Consider the following 17,923-nt stretch of genomic DNA (forward strand, 5'->3'; position numbering starts at 1 on the left):
TATTTTATTTTGATACTTTTTATAACGACAGAAGGAAATCTATTTATTTTTACAAGGAAATGTTATAACAGATATTTTATTTTAGAGATGATATATACTTCCATTTTTTTTTCATCGAAACATATATGTAAGATTTGATGTGTTTTTGATTGCAGACTTACATTGGGAACGTGCTGGTGTCAGTGAACCCTTACAAAAAGTTGGCACTCTACTCTGGGGAACTGGTGAAGGCTTATCGGTGCAGAGGACCGTACCAACTACCACCACACATGTGAGTAACATTCCACATTTGTACAGAACTCTCCAACAAGAATCAGACTTCATTTGTGGGGAATTTGCTCGCATTACAACTCGAACTTTGTCCTCGGCGCTTCAACAATTCCACTAATGCTAGACAATTCTGTAACTATAAAATACAGCAAACTCCGCTTTGTCCATACCAGTTGTATTAGGCCTACAAAGGCTTTGAGTTTCTGGCGTGCTTTAAGGGGAGATGGGGATTCAAACTGACCAAAAATCACATTTTCTAAAAACTATTCTAAAAAATATTACATAGTCTTCGGAATCTCTCCACAAAATATTACGGCCCAAATGTTAGTCCAAATGGGCTTCAATCAAGAAGATCCACAGAGTAGTTCTAGAAAAAAAATCGGAGAGGGAATTGGACTAGAAAATAAATGGTAAAATTGATTCTTCTTCAGAATTTAGAATAATAATTGATTTATCAATTCTTTCATGTGCTATACGAGTAAAAATAGTGTCTGTTGTTGTTGGGTCACAAGAGTTAAAGAAAAATAATAATCATGTGACATGCATATTCAAACTTTACGACTTATCCGCAATACCCAATTTTAAATAAAGAAGAAACATTTTCTCAGAAATTACTTGAGATAAAGTAATGAAATTTTGCACACTCCTTTATTATTGCACAATATAAATTTTCCTGCAGAAAATTTGTTTTTAGGTGAATATTTAAAGAACTTTACCTTGGCAAAGCAATGGTCTATTTTTGTAAATACTACATTTTTGAAAATATATTTATATATTTTGAAAAAAAGTTGAAGTTTCAAAATTCTGTCTGCAGGGATTTGTTACATATAATGCAGAGCAAATGTGTACAAAATTTCAAAACCATATCTTTAATAGTGATATGTGTCAGAGGAAGATAAATTGTTTGTATGCATCTGAAGTCTGGCTAGTGTAATATGTAGTTAGTCGGCGATGTATGCAATGGAGGGGGAAAGGAACTGGCCATCCTACCCCATTACCTCCTGGCCTAGTTGCCTCATAAGTAATGCCTTCTTGGTATCACTTGTGAGGTTCAAACCTGTCTTTGGACAGTTGACTAAACAACAACATCTTTAATAGATCATGAGAAAATGTTTCTTATGTTTGGTGTTATCAGGTTAGGTTAGGTTAGGTTAAGTTAGCTTAGGTTAGGTTAGGTGGATTCGTAATTAGGCTTCCTGACATGGTAAGGTATTGTAATTAAGTATCACAATAGTCAATCATTGTAAATACCGCTTCCAGGACCTACAGACAATTCGTCAACATTAATTTGGTCAACGGACAGAATGTCTACGGTCATTTCGTCAACAGTCCTTTTCGCCTGCATTTATTTTAGTCAAGAGGAAAATTCTCACAAGAACTTTTCGTCAACATATAACATTTCGTCAATACAATTATCTTTTCCAATGTATTGAACATGAAATTATCGTTTCCATGATTTTGGACATGAAATTTTAATCAAAATTTTTAGTACGAGTATGAACATATTGTATTGATTTCTAGTGCAGATTCTAACCAAAAGTTTCGATATGCCAAGACTAGTAATGTACAATCCAACAAGGGCCGGCCTATGACAGAGGACGACAATCACATGTACAATTACAATGCAAGTAACAAAAATAACACACGGAAATAATTATTGGCGCTGTGTCAATATAGAGCCATGCACATGTTCAGGTGTCACGAATTTCGAAGTGGACATCCGTATAAATATCATCAGCGTTAGACCCCACCAATGTGCTAGTAACCCTACATAAATTAAAGTAAAGAAAGTGGATAGTGCAATGACCGAGGCGATTATTGTTAATGTTATTTCACCATTTATTTTCGATAATGCATTCTTTAGAGAACATTAATTATGTTACAGTATCAACGAATAGTTCAAACAGAAGTGCAATAAAACTTGCTGTAATTGTTGTAAGATATTTCAGCATTGAGAAGGGAAAGCAAGTTAAACTTTTACATTTTGATGAAGTGTCAGGTTAAAGTGCTCAAATTTTTACTCAGTATCTTTTACAGTGTGTGAAAGAATACAAACTTGAAGAAAAGTTGGTTAGTTATACTACTGATAACACCAACAGTAATTTTGGTGGTGTGAAGAGAAAGGGGGGAAAAAGTTAAAAGCGATTTATTTAGGACTATGTTAGGAATTGGTTGTTCAGCCTATATTGTACACAATTCAGTTCAAACAGTAGGCCTGTGTAATTCTCTATCCCTTGATATGGAAGTTATTGTTATAAAAATTTATAAATATTTTCATATATACACAGTAAGGGTAACAAAACTTAAACAGTTCTGTGAATTTGTGGAAACAGATTACAAAAAAGAATTATCCCATAGCAGCACAAGATTCCTTATTTGTTGCTTGCAATAGAAAGAATTCTTGGTATTTTTATGGACTAAAATCGTACTTCCTGCCTTGTGACAAATTCCCAAAATTACGATTATTTTATTTTTTTTTTAATCTAGAAAGCTAGTTGTATTTGAAATTTTTGTATGGTACTCTAAAGTTATTTGGTGGCCGGGTAGCTCAGTTGGTAGAGCAGCTGGCTACGGCCTGGAAAGTCCGGGGTTCGATTCCAAATGGTGACGGGATTTTTCTTGTTGCCAAACTTCCAGAACGGCCCCGAAGTTCACTCAGTCTCCTATAAAATTGAGTACCGAATTTTTCCGGGGGGTAAAAGGCGGTCAAAGCGTGGTGCCGACCACTTCATTCTTGTGCCGAGGTCATGGAAAGCATGGGGGTCTCTACCTTCATGCCCCCCAAGTGCCTTCATGGCGTGTGACGGGGATACCTTTATCTTTACTCTACAGTTATTTAATAAGTAATTTTGAAATTAGAAGCTAATTCTATCACAGCATCAGAAGTATTTATGACATATTCTCAATTAATTTGTCAACTTTAGGAAAAAAAAAAAAAAACATAAATTTATATCATCTTCTGCCAAAGAATTGATATGCACTCTAAAAGAAAATAATGATGTTAAAGAACAAAAATTCTTCTCAAGCATTGACAATTTTTATAATTCTAGTCTCCAGTACTTAGAGTTGTGGAGAAACAGTTTTGATAAAGTTAGTAAGTTTCAGTGGATAGATTTACAAACTGAAATTGTATGGTCTGATTTACAAGAGAATGCACAAGTTATTAATGCAATAAGTTGTAAATGATTCTATAAATATTATGACCTATTTGATGGACGTACATTGTTGAACTAGATAATTCGAAACCAAAGGTAGGTTATGGTTCAAGTTTTGAAAAAGTACCAGATACTATTGAAGAGAAGTGGCAAGCAAATTTTAAGGTGTTTCAAAAGACTGATATTTCAATATTTAAAAAATAGTTGAGTTTGCTATGTCTTTGCCTGGAACATCTGTTTCATTTGAGAGAGTATTTTCAATTGTGGGGAATACTTGGTCTACAGAAAGAGGTAGACGTCTAGTATCCATTCTTAAACATCTGCTGAATGTTAAATTCAGAACTTTCATGTTGTGGATTTTATGATGTTATTAAAACAAACGAGCCATTTCTGAAAAAAGTCATGTCTAGTGAAAAGCACAGCAGAGTCAACTAACAGATAATGCTACCTAGAACAGAGAGGTATTATTCAATTAAACATTTAAAAATTAATTGATTGATTTTAGAAAATAATGATAATGTTTCTTTTTGTAGAATTTAAAGTTTAATATTTCAAAAAATGTTAAGGTTTTTAAGTAATTTCAATTTATTTTTGTAATATTAGGAAAATCAGTATGAGCCTGAAAAATCTGAAATTCAGCAGTAATGAGTTGATCGTGAATTTGTCCTGGTTTGGACCCAAAAAATTATGGTAAGCCTAGTTAACGGGAGCGTGTGTTTTGTTGTCGTGTATTTTACGATCCGTATAACCTCGGATAATTGGGATTTTGCTGTAATAACGAGTTTACAATGTCATTATACAGGGGTCACCAGGGACAAAAATTCCCAACCCGAGGTCACAGGTAAAAACATAACCAATCATACGTAAATACAGTGAACCCCAAGCAAAATTAATTAATCGCTTTAACTATAATCACATATAATACCATCCTTCAACCAAGTTACACAAAAAAGGGAATGTAATTTTCACGATGATCAAGACATGTATATGTAGATTACATTTTCCTAGTTGATTTTATTACGAGGCTATATGGATAAGTTCTTATTGTGACATGGATCTCAAAATAAATTTTTATTTATCAACATAATCACCTCTTAACTCTATACACTTAGCACAACGACCATATAGCAATAGGCCTAAAACCTTTTAAAAATGGTTTGTCTTGGTCTGCAAATTTTCCAGTGCTTATATTATGTTTAAAAAACTTAAAATTGTTTAACGACACGTTAAAAGTGTTAAAATTAAAAAAAAAAAAAAAAAAAAGGTTATGTACCTTAGACAAACGGCCCCTTTCCACGCCGGTTCTACGTCATCTTCAGTGTCCTACGAACTACTGTCATCTTCAGTGTCCTACGAACTACTGTCATCTTCAGTGTCCTACAAACTACTCGATAGTTCGTAGGACACTGAAGATGACACAGAACTGGCGTCGAAACGGGCCGTCTGTCTAAGGTACATGAACTTTTTTTAAAATTTTAACACTTTTAACGTGTCGTTAAACAATTTTAAGTTTTTTAAACAAAGTGTTAACGTGAATCAATTATATTACGTATTATTGTTTCGCTCGATAAAAGTTTTTTATTTTTTAAATATTTTTTTTTTTAGATTAGGCCATGATTAGGGGGTTAAATTTGGCGAATATGGGAATGATCAGCCAATTCAAAGCCATCTTCATCAATTTTCTGCAACACGAAGGGGGTCTTTTTATCGGGTGCATTGTCTTGCAAGAATAGAACAATTTTGGAAATTTTATCACGATGTTTTTTCACATCATTTTCCCAAAACGTAATTAATAACCAAGAATAATACGCTCACGTCACAGTTTTACTCTTTCATAAGTAGTCTGTCATAATTATTTCGTCTTTGGCTCAAAAACTGATGCAACTTGCCTTTTTTGCCAATTTTTGAACGCGGAGAACTAGTGTTTTTCCTATTTATTTTTCTTTTGTTTATGGATCGTCCATAGTTACAATATAACCTTAAAGTTAGAAGGGTCGTCTTCAAAGCGGCAGAAAATCGACTTGGAAATTGTCACTTTGAATCGTTTCTAATCATCATTCAGGCTTTTAGGGATCCACTTATTAGATAATTTTCTCACATCCACATTATGTTGTACGATTTGAAAGGCAGTTCGTAGGAAGTTTTCAAAGTGCTTGATATACGTTTGAGTCCAATTCGTCGGTTCTACAAAATCGTGTTATGCGAGGCATGGACATTTTCTGGAGTGGTCACGGAAACAGTTCTTCCAAAACTGTGTTGATCTTTGATCTTCGTTCTTCGTTCTTCTTCTCTTACATTTTTCAATCCAACTTTATGGTAGCGTACAAAGGTAACTGATCCCTTAATGTATCCATCATATTAGCAATACATGTTCTTAGCAGACAACCTTTTGAAAGTTGTGTACTTTTTCACCAACCGATACTTTATTCTATTAAAATTGAATTTTTATCTCGCATAATTTCTGTGAAAATTCACAACATGGAATGGAATACAGTTTCTATCACAAAATATGGAATAACTATTAAATAACATATTCTTTTCCATGATAACTGCTTTCGCTTTTGTCTATAACGAAGATCCATGGCTAATTGTACAGGGTGAACCGTAAGTAATGTCATTAATTCCAGGAGGTTATTCTTTGAGATATTTCAAACCAAAAAGTTCAGTATAGTTTTTTCTCGTTTTTGCTTCCTTTCCGAGACAAAAATTATTTTATATGAAACATTTCATAACGTATTTTGGGAAAGCCATTGATTTCATTTCCAATATGCTCAGTCAATTTAAGAGAGCAGTGTATTATAATAATAAATGATTGAAAGAATTTTAGTTTTGCCCTTTAAATGTGCAGAAATTTGATCCGAACAAACGTAACATTGTAAAATTCTCTTCTAGAACGTAAAGTTATATTTGTGGAATATGATTTTTATTTTTCATATATCAATTGTCCATTATAAAATATAATTTCTTTGATACAAATTGTCTTATTTAACACTAAATTGTAATTGTTCAACTATTCGAATTACGTGTAACTAAACACATCTACATTTTGTTATTATTATTATTATTATTATTATTATTATTATTATTATTGTTATTATTATTATTATTATTATTCCATTGTTTCCCGTGTCTCTGTTATTTATATTTGCTGTGCATTTTATACTGGTTTAGAAGAAAAGGCCTTATGAGTTTAACTCCGGTAGTGAAAATAAATTACTTAAATAAATGAAGAAATAATTTAAATTGTATGGCACATCATCATAGTATCTGTCTTTATTACTATAATGCATTGTATCTATGAGGTCTAGTTTTGAATCATGAATAGAATGTCAACTTCAACACAAACAAGATGCTGTAGCACGCGTCAAATATAACGTGACGTCAATATAGTCTATGAACAGCTAATCTTATATCCGTACGCCCTGGAACAAAATACGGTCCCTAGTTATTACTATTATTAAGGACTAGTCTATCTAATGGTGTGTGACACATTAAATGCCAATTACATTATTATTATTATTATTATTATTATTATTATTATTATTACTATTATTATTATTATATCCACAGCAATTTAGTCTGCATCAAACATGGTATCAATAACACATTAAATCCCCTTCCAAAGTAAAATTCGTAAACATGGATGGGTTCTATTTATGTTAAATACCATGTTTTAAATCGTATGTACTCTTTGATCTACACCTATTGCTATAGGGTGGTATTCATAGACATTTCGCAGCACGCGCTACGAGCGTACTAAGCTAGCCCCGGCTATCCACTGGTTACTAGTACAGAATTCAAATCATATCCTATCGCTAACACTGGTTTATGGATAGGAAAAACGCTGATAATCCACCGAAAGCCCGCGCTAAAAAGTCTATGAATACGGCCCTAAGGGATTAGGTACAGCTTATAGTAATCAATTTTTTGGAAATATTCAACATTTTTTCCTCCATTACTGTATCTTGTACAATAGTGAAAATTGGTATATGTAAAACACTGTCCTTCTATATTAAAAATTTTTTTTTTAAGATTAAAAAAATATATTTATAACTTACATTGTTTTTATAAATTCAGAATGGTAGTAGTTCATTGTGCAGTGATGAAACGTTTCCCTCATAATGCATAAACTTGTTAACTTTTTCATGTTCTCGCTCTTTTATTTTATTACTGAAACTTATGTTTACAATATCATGCTCTTTCAACTACATTCCTTAATAAATAATGCTTTTTTATTTTGTGTTAGAAGAAAGTACTGATACTTGACCATTTTTAAATGAATATATTTTTTATCAGACAATCTATCAAAGGTAGAAAAGTAATCTTGCATAATATTGTACATATAACATGCACAAATACACACAACAAATTTCATCTCAGAATATTGGATAGTTTTTGAGTTATGTAAGAAATGCTTCATCACTGCACAGTGAAATGAATTTTGAAAAAAAAAAAATGTAAATAATTTTTTTAAATCGTAAAAATATTTTTTTCATATAGCAGAAAGACAGTGTTTTACACATACCAATTTTCATTATTGTACAAGATACAGCAATGAAGGAAAAAATGTTGAATATTTCCAAAATTATACTGCTGTAAGCTATACCTAACCCTTAAGAACATTTATTCTATCTTTATTATCAAAGGTAACATCAAATACTCAATTGAAAGTGTTATCGTTGTAAGTTTTCGTTCCCATCGAGAGGGAAAAAGTAAGACGTTGAAGAATATAATGTGGAGGCATGTAGAAGACCAGAACATTGCATTACAGCGATGTGGTGGAAGGGAAGCCTTAGATAATGGTAATAAACACAGTTGACATCTAGCTAGCTAGCTAGAAGACGCTTTTCTCTAACGATCTGACAAATCTTATTAGGGGTCACTCTTCTGCTGCCGCTGTTACTGTCTGTTGTTTTTTTTTCTCTGCGGACAAAAAAACTAATATAATTCCTAGTCTCTACAACAATCTGTTAAGACGCACAATCATTATCGGTCTTTGCTTTACTGCTCTTCTCATAGCTTCTTATTTGAAAGATGATGCCTATTTCCCTCCCGGTTTCTTTGATCATTTCTTTCCCCAAAATATCTCACTTGAATGAGCTTATCTTCCACGTCACATTATGACGATGATCTCTTCTTTTCTGAGGAAAATTGTAGAGTGTTTGTTTGTATGAGGAAATCTTTTATGAAGGGAGATCTAACCCTCTTACAGCAGCATAGGGATTTCCTTTAAATAAAAAAATGAAACACAGATTGCAGTATCGTACGAATGTGAAGACGCTTCTGATATCTATATTGACGAATAAGAAGCGAGAAAGAGAACGTTTATATTTGTATTTAAATAATATACAAGATTGTGAACGCCAGAATGTTTCAGAAGGATAAAGTACTGTAATATCAATACTTTGTGTTGAATATGTAGTTTTTTAATTTATCTTTACATTAAAATCACGAAATATAAAAAGGAAGTATTATGATACTGCAAAAAATCGATTTTGATATTTTCTACAAAATTAAATTTATAGCATCTCAGACGTTGATCGAACCCGGGTCCACAGGACTATAAGTCCAGCGCTCTAGCCACTAGTCCACGGTGGCGGCTGTTTTAATGTATGTAAAGATATTAGGAAATATAAGCATCAAAATAAAGGATTCTGTGACGGCACATACAGCTAATTTGTTTATGGATGAACTCTATAGAATAGTAGAAAAGTGTAGCCCTTCTATCCCCGACCTAACAATCACGTGCGACTTTTTATCTGTGGGGAACTCTAAACAATGAAGTGTGCAAAAGTAATCCAAATGCCCTGAGAAATATCATCCGGAGAAACATCGCTCCAATTTATCAAAGGAAACCGCAGCTATATACCCGTTGCTCTTATTTCCGGCAGTCAATCACGTTGCAGGTCGGCTACATTTAAACGTGTGCGTCTTGTGATTCGCTCCTGATGACGTTATGCATTTCCTAAGGCTCAATAAATACTTAATATAATCGCCCGCCATTTTGGCTCTTTCGTTGGCGTTCACAGAAAGCACACGAGGACGTTATTTGCCACTCAATTATTTGCTCAATTACAGTGCGTTTGATTTATTATCACAGGAGCTGCGACATGATAATGTTTAACGGTGCGGCAAATAGATTCCTCGTCTAGTAGCTCGGCAACGAAAGAACAAAAATGGCGAACGATACTACGTACCTAGACTTTATAGAGCCTTCACTTCCTAAAACGTAAGCAAAGAGGAGGAGTCACGTCGAGAATAACAGCGTCGCGACTATAGTGATGAACTACTTCTTAAATAGGTGCAGCGAAGAAATCTGTTTTGTAATTGTTGTGATATTTTAACTGTTAATATTTAGTAATATTATATGTGAATGGCTAATGATATGTGTTATATTACTTCTACGTTTCACCGATAGCAAGCTGTATGAATGACAGGAGTCTGCGAGCAACTCGGTCGAGAGCCCGGTCGCGGCATTGCAGTTTGTCTACAATCTATTCATCCCGTACAACTAAAATATAAAAATTTGTTTGTTCTCAGCACATTATTGCTGAAATATTTAGGTGTAATTGCAAGAATTTTATTATTGTAGCTAACGCAGTGGTACGCGAAAACAAAAATCATGCTGCTAGATATAATTATTATTGGCCCAACTCAAAACACATAATATTCTCAACCAAAACTTGTTATCCATGCCTTCCCCTTTTTCTTATTGGTCTTTCTTCTTTTCTCCTTATCTTTCCCTTCCTCTCCTTGTATGCCCTTCTACGTAAAGGTAAGTAGCATAGTAAAGCTATGCACCTGTCGACAGGTGATCACACCCACTTGTAGTTCTGTGTGTGAAGATGTACAATATAGTAAAGCTATGCACCTCTAGATTTAAAAAAGGTTGTTTTATTACCACATACAATCTGAATATGTCTTTGTGTATGTTTATACTCGTATTACTAAAACATTTAAAATTTGTGTCGTATCCCTGATGTTTAAAATAATTATTTTTTTTATTTGGTTATTTTACGACGCTGTATCAACATCTAGGTTATTTAGCGTCTGAATGAAATGAAGGTGATAATGCCGGTGAAATGAGTCCGGGGTCCAGCACCGAAAGTTACCCAGCATTTTCTCGTATTGGGTTGAGGGAAAACCCCGGAAAAAACCTCAACTAGGTAACTTGTCTCGACCGGGATTCGAACCCGGGCCACCTGGTTTCGCAGCCAGACGCGCTGACCGTTACTCCACAGGTGTGGACTAAAATAATTATGTCAATTGATTATTCATATTAATTTTATATTATTTGTATAAGATAAAGGTTGGTAATATTGTGATACGAGTAATATTGTGATAGTTCTTTTTGAGATTCTATTACAATTTTACTGTGAGAGAAGAAGATCGGTTTTTTGCTTCAATGTATTAAGGGAATATTCATGGACAAGTTGCTGCACAAAACCGGTCCTTCTCTAGCTCAATAAAATTTTAATACATTCTCAAAAAGAACTATCACAATATTACAACAGTCTAATATATACATTCACGAAGCTTGAGTTTGAGGGTACTAGGAACAGTAGACTGTGCAGGTCTGTAACGAGGCGATAGTAGTGATCCTAGTGGTTAGCAACTATCTATGAATGCATATTTACTACGTATTGAGCTTCGTGACTGTATATATTAGACTGTGATTATTACTCGTATCAGAGTATTACTACAGTCTAGCATATACAGTCACGAAGCTTGAGATGTGAGGGTGCTAGGAACTATTTCGCATTGTCTGTAATGAGGCGATATTAGCGATCCTAGTGGTTAGCAACTATCTGTGGATGCTTATTTGCTAGGACGTATTGAGCTTCGTGACTCTATATACTAGACTGTGGTATTACCAGATTTTACCCTGTACACAATTAACCGAATATTTGATATTACGCTACTAGTTGATGATTGTTGATTTTGATTTTCAAAATAGTCAAATATTAAAACGAATGTGGTTTACGTCAAAAGTAGCCAACAAGCTGCTAAATATAAATGTAATTATTGTACCAGTTGCCTCTGGAGACATCACATACTGTATTGAGTAACATGCAGTCTATTCCATGTTTTGTGGTAATTGCGGAATAAATGCTCGTGCGTAACAGAAATACATTTATAATTGATGTTTAATTTTTAACTGACCGTTGTAAATGGAGATGTATCATCAGCCAAATAACTAGTTCGTGGGTCTTCACACACAGAGTTTCCAATTGCTATTCCTGTGTTATCAAGGGATATGTTCAGCATAAAGAGGGACGGGTTGTCTAACTACTTGGGTCAATTCATTCATCACATTTTTATAATATTCTATCCCAGATGTAAGACTTTGAACAAGAGTCTGAGGAATATTCAGTTTTGTTCTACACTGCTTTATAAACAAACCCACAGTAAAGGCTCATTCACAATGAAAATTAAACATAACGTAAGCGTTAACTTGAGAATATAAACGTTACGGTAAAATCAAGAAGTCATACCATCATTCACGATGGGAACATAAACATAACAGCAAACATACTTGGTAACCATGGAAACATAACGACGACGCCATTTCCTCATATTCTGTCGTATACTTCAGCGCTCCACGATTGTGTTCTGTTTGCAAATCACGTAAGCATAAGCATGAAAGTTTGGAGTTTGCAAACTTTCATGTTAACGTCTTACGGTAATGTTTATGTCAATGCTTATGTGAATCATTGTGAATGATCCCATTTGGTAGCCTGGGCGCAAACTTCTGTGTTTATGTTACGGTTATGTTTAATTTTTATTGTGAATGGGCCTTTAGGCTCTTTATATCAGTGGTGGATTTTAGGAGGCGATAAGCGAGAACCGAAAGTTCTTAAAAGCGATTATGCCCACTCATCTTCCTGTCTGCTCTTACCGAACCACATCATTACTGTCTCAGCCGGGGAAGATGGAGTGGGGAGTTAAAGGGTGATCTGAAGTGACTCAACTGAGTTATTAGCTCCCAGGTTTGACGTAAACTATTGCTATCATAAAAGTCCAGGAAGGTGCTACATGAACATGAACTGAAATATGGATGGTTTAAAAAAGTCCATTTTTGAGCAAAACCACTGGATAAATAAAACGTATTAAACATTTTTTGTTTGAAATAACTTCCTCTATCATCCTACACATAATAGCACTTAGTGGTGTTAACTCAGTGTGCACAGAATGAGCCAGAAATAGGTGGAAATATTTATACGTATTCTGTGAACGGAAACAAGGAAGAAAAACATTCATATGAACATGGGACATAAAAGTAATAGATTTCTGCTCTTGGCAGTTTAATCTTCTAATTGAGTCTGGCAGAAGCATGTATGAACACTGAAGCGGACATCTTCAGCGCTTATTGTGAAATCAGCAAGAATTAACATCCTGGAATGAGTCTGTACAGAAGGCGTTAATTTGTTTTGTTGGAGTTTTGTTATTTAATTCCAGTGACAATGCTAGAAGATGTAAGGATTTAGGACTGAAGTTTACAGTATATGATATTATTTTCTTTCGTTCCTTCATAGAATACCTACGTCCTAAAATATTAACTCCTAATTCTAATTCACCATGACATTGCGTATATGTTCGGGAAATAAGTGCAAATTTGTTTACAGATATATACAAAGTTACTGCTGCTGCTGCTGCCGCCACCACCATGACCACGACTACCACCGCGACCACCACCACTACTACTACTACTACTACCACCACCACTACTGCTACCACCACCACCACCACCACCACCACCACCACCACCACCACCACCACCACCACCACCACCACCACCACCACCACTACTACTACTACTACTACTACTACTACTACTACTACTACTACTACTACTACTACTACTACTACCACCACGATCACCACCACCAAGCCACCAGCGGGCGTAGCTCTTTCCGCTAAGATGCTTGCCTACCGATCCGGAGTTGCGCTCGGGCGCGGGTTCGATTCCCGCTTGGGCTGATTATCTGATTGGGTTTTTCCGAGCTTTTCCCCAACCGTAAGGCAAAAGTCAGGTAATCTGTGGCGAATCCTCGGCCTCATCTCGCCAAATATCATCTCACTGTCACCAATCTCATCAACGCTAAATAACCTCGTAGTTGATACAGCGTCGTTAAATAACCAAATAAAAAATAAAACTACTACTATTACTGGCGGCCGGGTAGCTCAGTTGGTAGAGCAGCTGGCTACGGACTGAAAGGTCCGGGGTTCGATCCCAGGTGGTGACAGGAATTTTTCTTGTTGCCAAACTTTCAGAACGGCCCCGAGGTTCACTCAGCCTCCTATAAAATTGAGTACCGGGTCTTTCCCGGGGGTAAAAGGCGGTCAGAGCGTGGTGCCGACCACACTACCTCATTCTAGTGCCGAGGTCATGGAAAACATGGGGTTCTACCTATATGCCTCCCAAGTGCCTTCATGGCATGTTACGGGGATACCTTTACCTTTACTACTACTACTACCGTTACTACTATTATTACTGCCTCTGCCATCACTACTGTCACTACTACTATTATCACCACTTTTATCACTACTACTATTACCGTTCATACTATCACTACTACTATTACCACCACTACTATGAATACTACTATTACAGCCACTGCTATCATTACTACTATTACCGCCACTGCTATCACTACTACTATTACCGCCACTGCTATCATTACTACTATTACCGCCACTGCTATCACTACTACTATTACCGCCACTGCTATCACTACTACTATTACCGACACTACGATCACTACTACTATTAACCGCCACTCCTATCACTACTACTATTACCGCCACTACTATCACTACTACTATTACTGCCACTACTATCACTACTACAATTATCGCCACTGCTATCACTACTGCTATTACCGCCACTGCTATCGCTACTACTATTACCGTCACTATTCCATTGTAGCAGCACTGTCGCCATAGTCCTCGGTGATTACATTGTGTACGTATTAGTGAGCAGTTTACATGTCATCGGTATTTCTAGAAGCTTTTGAAGATTATAAAAATTAATGTTGTCATGCTAGAATTTTCTTGTTATATACAATCTATCTCGATGTTATGAAAGTTTCCACTGTAAATTTAAAAATGAAAGAAATAAATAGCTGTTTTCACTGGGGTTTGAATTCGAAACTTTTAATTCAACAATCTAGTTTAATAATCGTTAGGCCTACTCCATCAGAACCCAATAGGTCATCGGTATTATGCATGGAACTAGTGAACATCCAATACAATTTTCTAGTGCAGCGTTTACGGAATTTCCTGTTTATCGGCGGAATTGCATACCTTCACGAACAGTGAGATCAGTTGAATCATCCTCTGTATAAAGCTCTGCAATAGCTTCGATTATACGACAGAGTGTCTTTTTCCACTGTATTTAAAAGTCATCTGCCATGTACTTATTTTGTTTTAAATTCTCTGCGTCATGACTTCATCCATGTATTTTAGGTCATTTTTTTCCGTTTTTGTAGTAGTGATTATCGATTTTATACCATTTAAGAATACTTTCTTTCATTCTTAATAAATATGAAAACCAATTTAATGTTATTTTTCTGTTATTTCTCTGTTTTTCTTTCTTTCTTTCTGTCCATTTCGAAAATTCAATCTTGAAAATAGCATATTTTTATATGGAATTCATTTCTGATCCGATTAATCTCCCTGTTCTTCAGCTTCATTTAAAGTAGTCATGTCAGTACGAGCCCGCTGTGTGTGAAGCGCTCGCCGTGCAAACAGTCCGGCTTGCGTGCAACGATGCTCTTCCCTTCTTACGCCACAAGAGGAGTGGCAAGGGTGAATAAGTACACGGTTAGTACGAATCATGCAGTTTCTTGTTTTACAATACTTACGTATACCCAGGCCGTTGTAACCTTGCACCTGACAGCTTACAGTAATGTTGGCAGCGAAAAATGCGACGTTGCCAAAATGATCACTACACAATTGACTTAATTTACGCGGAATTTGCAATTCTACTCCGTTAATTCAAATGACAATTATTATGTAATTCTTATTTATTATTGCCCTCTTATAGAGGCTGACATTTTTTTATGTCCGTTGCATTACATTATCTGCAGGAATGGAGATGGAGTATAGGCCTACTTATGCAGACAAATTCATTCTCCTAACTCATAAACTTGACGAGCCATTCGCACCAATTCTGGCGCCTGACTATTTTCGCACCACACGAGTTAACATTTTCTGAACGACATTTTTTTTTTTTTCGCGACGCGACATTTCGCAGAAGCGCTACAAATTATTCTAACTTTACAACACTTACACACAAATTACGCACGTGGTAATAACACCACAGTCTAGTATAGACAGTCACGAAGCTTGAGTTGTGAGGGTACTAGGAACAATAGACTGTGCCGGTACTATTCCGCATTGTCTGTAATGAGGCGATAGTAGCAATCCTAGTAGTTAGCAACTATGGATGCATATTTACTACATATTGAGCTTCGAGACTGTATATACTAGACTGTGGTAACACCATGTAACACAGCATGTAGTAAACCGACAACACAGCAGCGCTCCACGTAGCAGCAGCAGCAACAGTAGCAGCAGCTGATAGAAAATGCTACGTTCTGATTGGTTCTGAAGGCTACCGCACAGTGATCTCTTCCATAGGAAGGGTTGCCAACACAAATAACAAGTCAAGTGCAAGGTTACAACGAACTGGATATACTGAAAACAACACGATGGTAAGTGTTAGTGCGATCCCATAGAGTTTTATATATTTTTGTATTATGTTTGTTTACTTATTTTCTTTTAAAATGTATAATTTATTTTGTTGGGGTGCTCGCAAGAATTAAGTCTTTTTTATATTTATACGTTTATTTATGGGAAGCTGCTCCATTTTTATTCATTGTACGATTAAATTATCTTGGTTATTCAATTATCTTACAGATATCAGGTTAATTATGAAGGCTATTAATTGGCACTCAACTCGCACTATTAGCTCTAAAATCAACAGTAGCTATTATTCAATCTTAGCATGAAGATTGGTTATTCAAGCTTTCAAGCCGCAATTACGTTGGGGACGTAAAAAGCACATTATTTGTGGTAAATTTAATGTAAGCCTATAGCGACATTACGATGTACAGTAGAACCCCGATTATTCGTCACCCTATTAACCGATTGGTGGATTATCCGTCGGTCTTTCTCTCGCTTTTTTTTTTTTTTTTTGCTACAGAAATATATGAACTAGCCTTCTGTACATTGCATTGGCATATTATTTTTTTTCTCTAGATTGTGTTATTACAAGCCTTTTTCCTTACACAGTATGGTCTACTGATCGAATTGTCGTACTGTATAACTTCTGTATAAAATGTCTTCTACTGGTGTCAAAATAAATCTTTCTGTGCTAATTATCAGAAAAAAAAGTGTATATAATCGACTGGTTTGGGGAAAGAGAAACTGTGGGTCATCTCGCAACAGGATATGAGTTTGTAGTGTATAAAGTATGTAAATCTACTACACGAGACATCTGTTATTCATATCTTTCAACAGGCAGCCATTACAAGAAGTTTCCTTGCCTCTTAAAAACCCGTCGTTGACAATGAGATTTAAATTAGTGAACTTGTGATCCACTACCCAGAGTGTTAAATACAAAGGCCATAGAGGAAATTACCGAAATGTATTATTCACTAAATTTACGAAAAAATTTTATGGTACGGATTATCCAATTTTTTCGATTAACCGTTCTGCCTGTCCCTTTCTTTACCACGGATAATAGAGGTTCTACTGTATGTAATTTCCATGAATATAAGAACGTTGTGGAAGATGATAGGATGAAAATGATTGATGATTATAAAATAAACATTTGAAACTATAGGTAATCCAAAATCTATACTAATAATAAATCTGTAGCCGAAATTTTTCTGGTAATTTTCGATTTTCAAAAAATAATTGGTCTTAACATATATAATTAACCGCCCTGAAACCGAAAATCGCTTTTTGAAACTTTTGTTTGTATGTTTGTCTATCTGTCTGTCTGTCTGGATATTTGTTACCTTTTCACGCGATAATGGCTGAACCGATTTATATGAAAATTGGAATATAAATTAAGTTCGTTGTAACTTAGAATTTAGGCTATATGGCATTCAAAATATTTTATTTAAAGGGGGGGGGTTATAAGGGAGTTTGAATTAAATAAATCGAAATATCTCCCTTATTATTAATTTTCATGAAAAATATTACATAACAAAAGTTTCTTTAAAAATAATTTCCGATAAGTTTTATTCTATGCAAAATTTTGATACTGATATTTAATGAGATAAATCAGTTTCAAAATTACAATAACAACGCCATCTAAGGCGGTGTAATGAAATAAAAAACAAATGACTTCGTCTATAAGGGGCTTTGGACAACAACAATCGAAAGCTATGAAACATAGCCTACAGAGAATGTTTCTGTGTTTGTATGAAGTAATATCGGAAGCTTAATTAACCGATTTGTATAATTAATTATTATTTCACCAT

General features: G+C 35.0%; 1 protein-coding gene across 1 annotated transcript in view; it reads left to right on the plus strand.

Moving 5' to 3' along the window:
• Positions 1-17,923, plus strand: part of Myo95E (Myosin 95E) — a 463,721-nt gene that overhangs the window by 277,516 nt on the left and 168,282 nt on the right. The window contains exon 3 of the mRNA XM_069818692.1: positions 156-271. Coding sequence (XP_069674793.1) covers positions 156-271 — 116 coding nt within the window. The remainder of the gene's footprint in view (positions 1-155; positions 272-17,923) is intronic.

Source organism: Periplaneta americana, chromosome 2 (assembly GCF_040183065.1).
Source record: "Periplaneta americana isolate PAMFEO1 chromosome 2, P.americana_PAMFEO1_priV1, whole genome shotgun sequence".
Classification (NCBI taxonomy): domain Eukaryota; kingdom Metazoa; phylum Arthropoda; class Insecta; order Blattodea; family Blattidae; genus Periplaneta; species Periplaneta americana.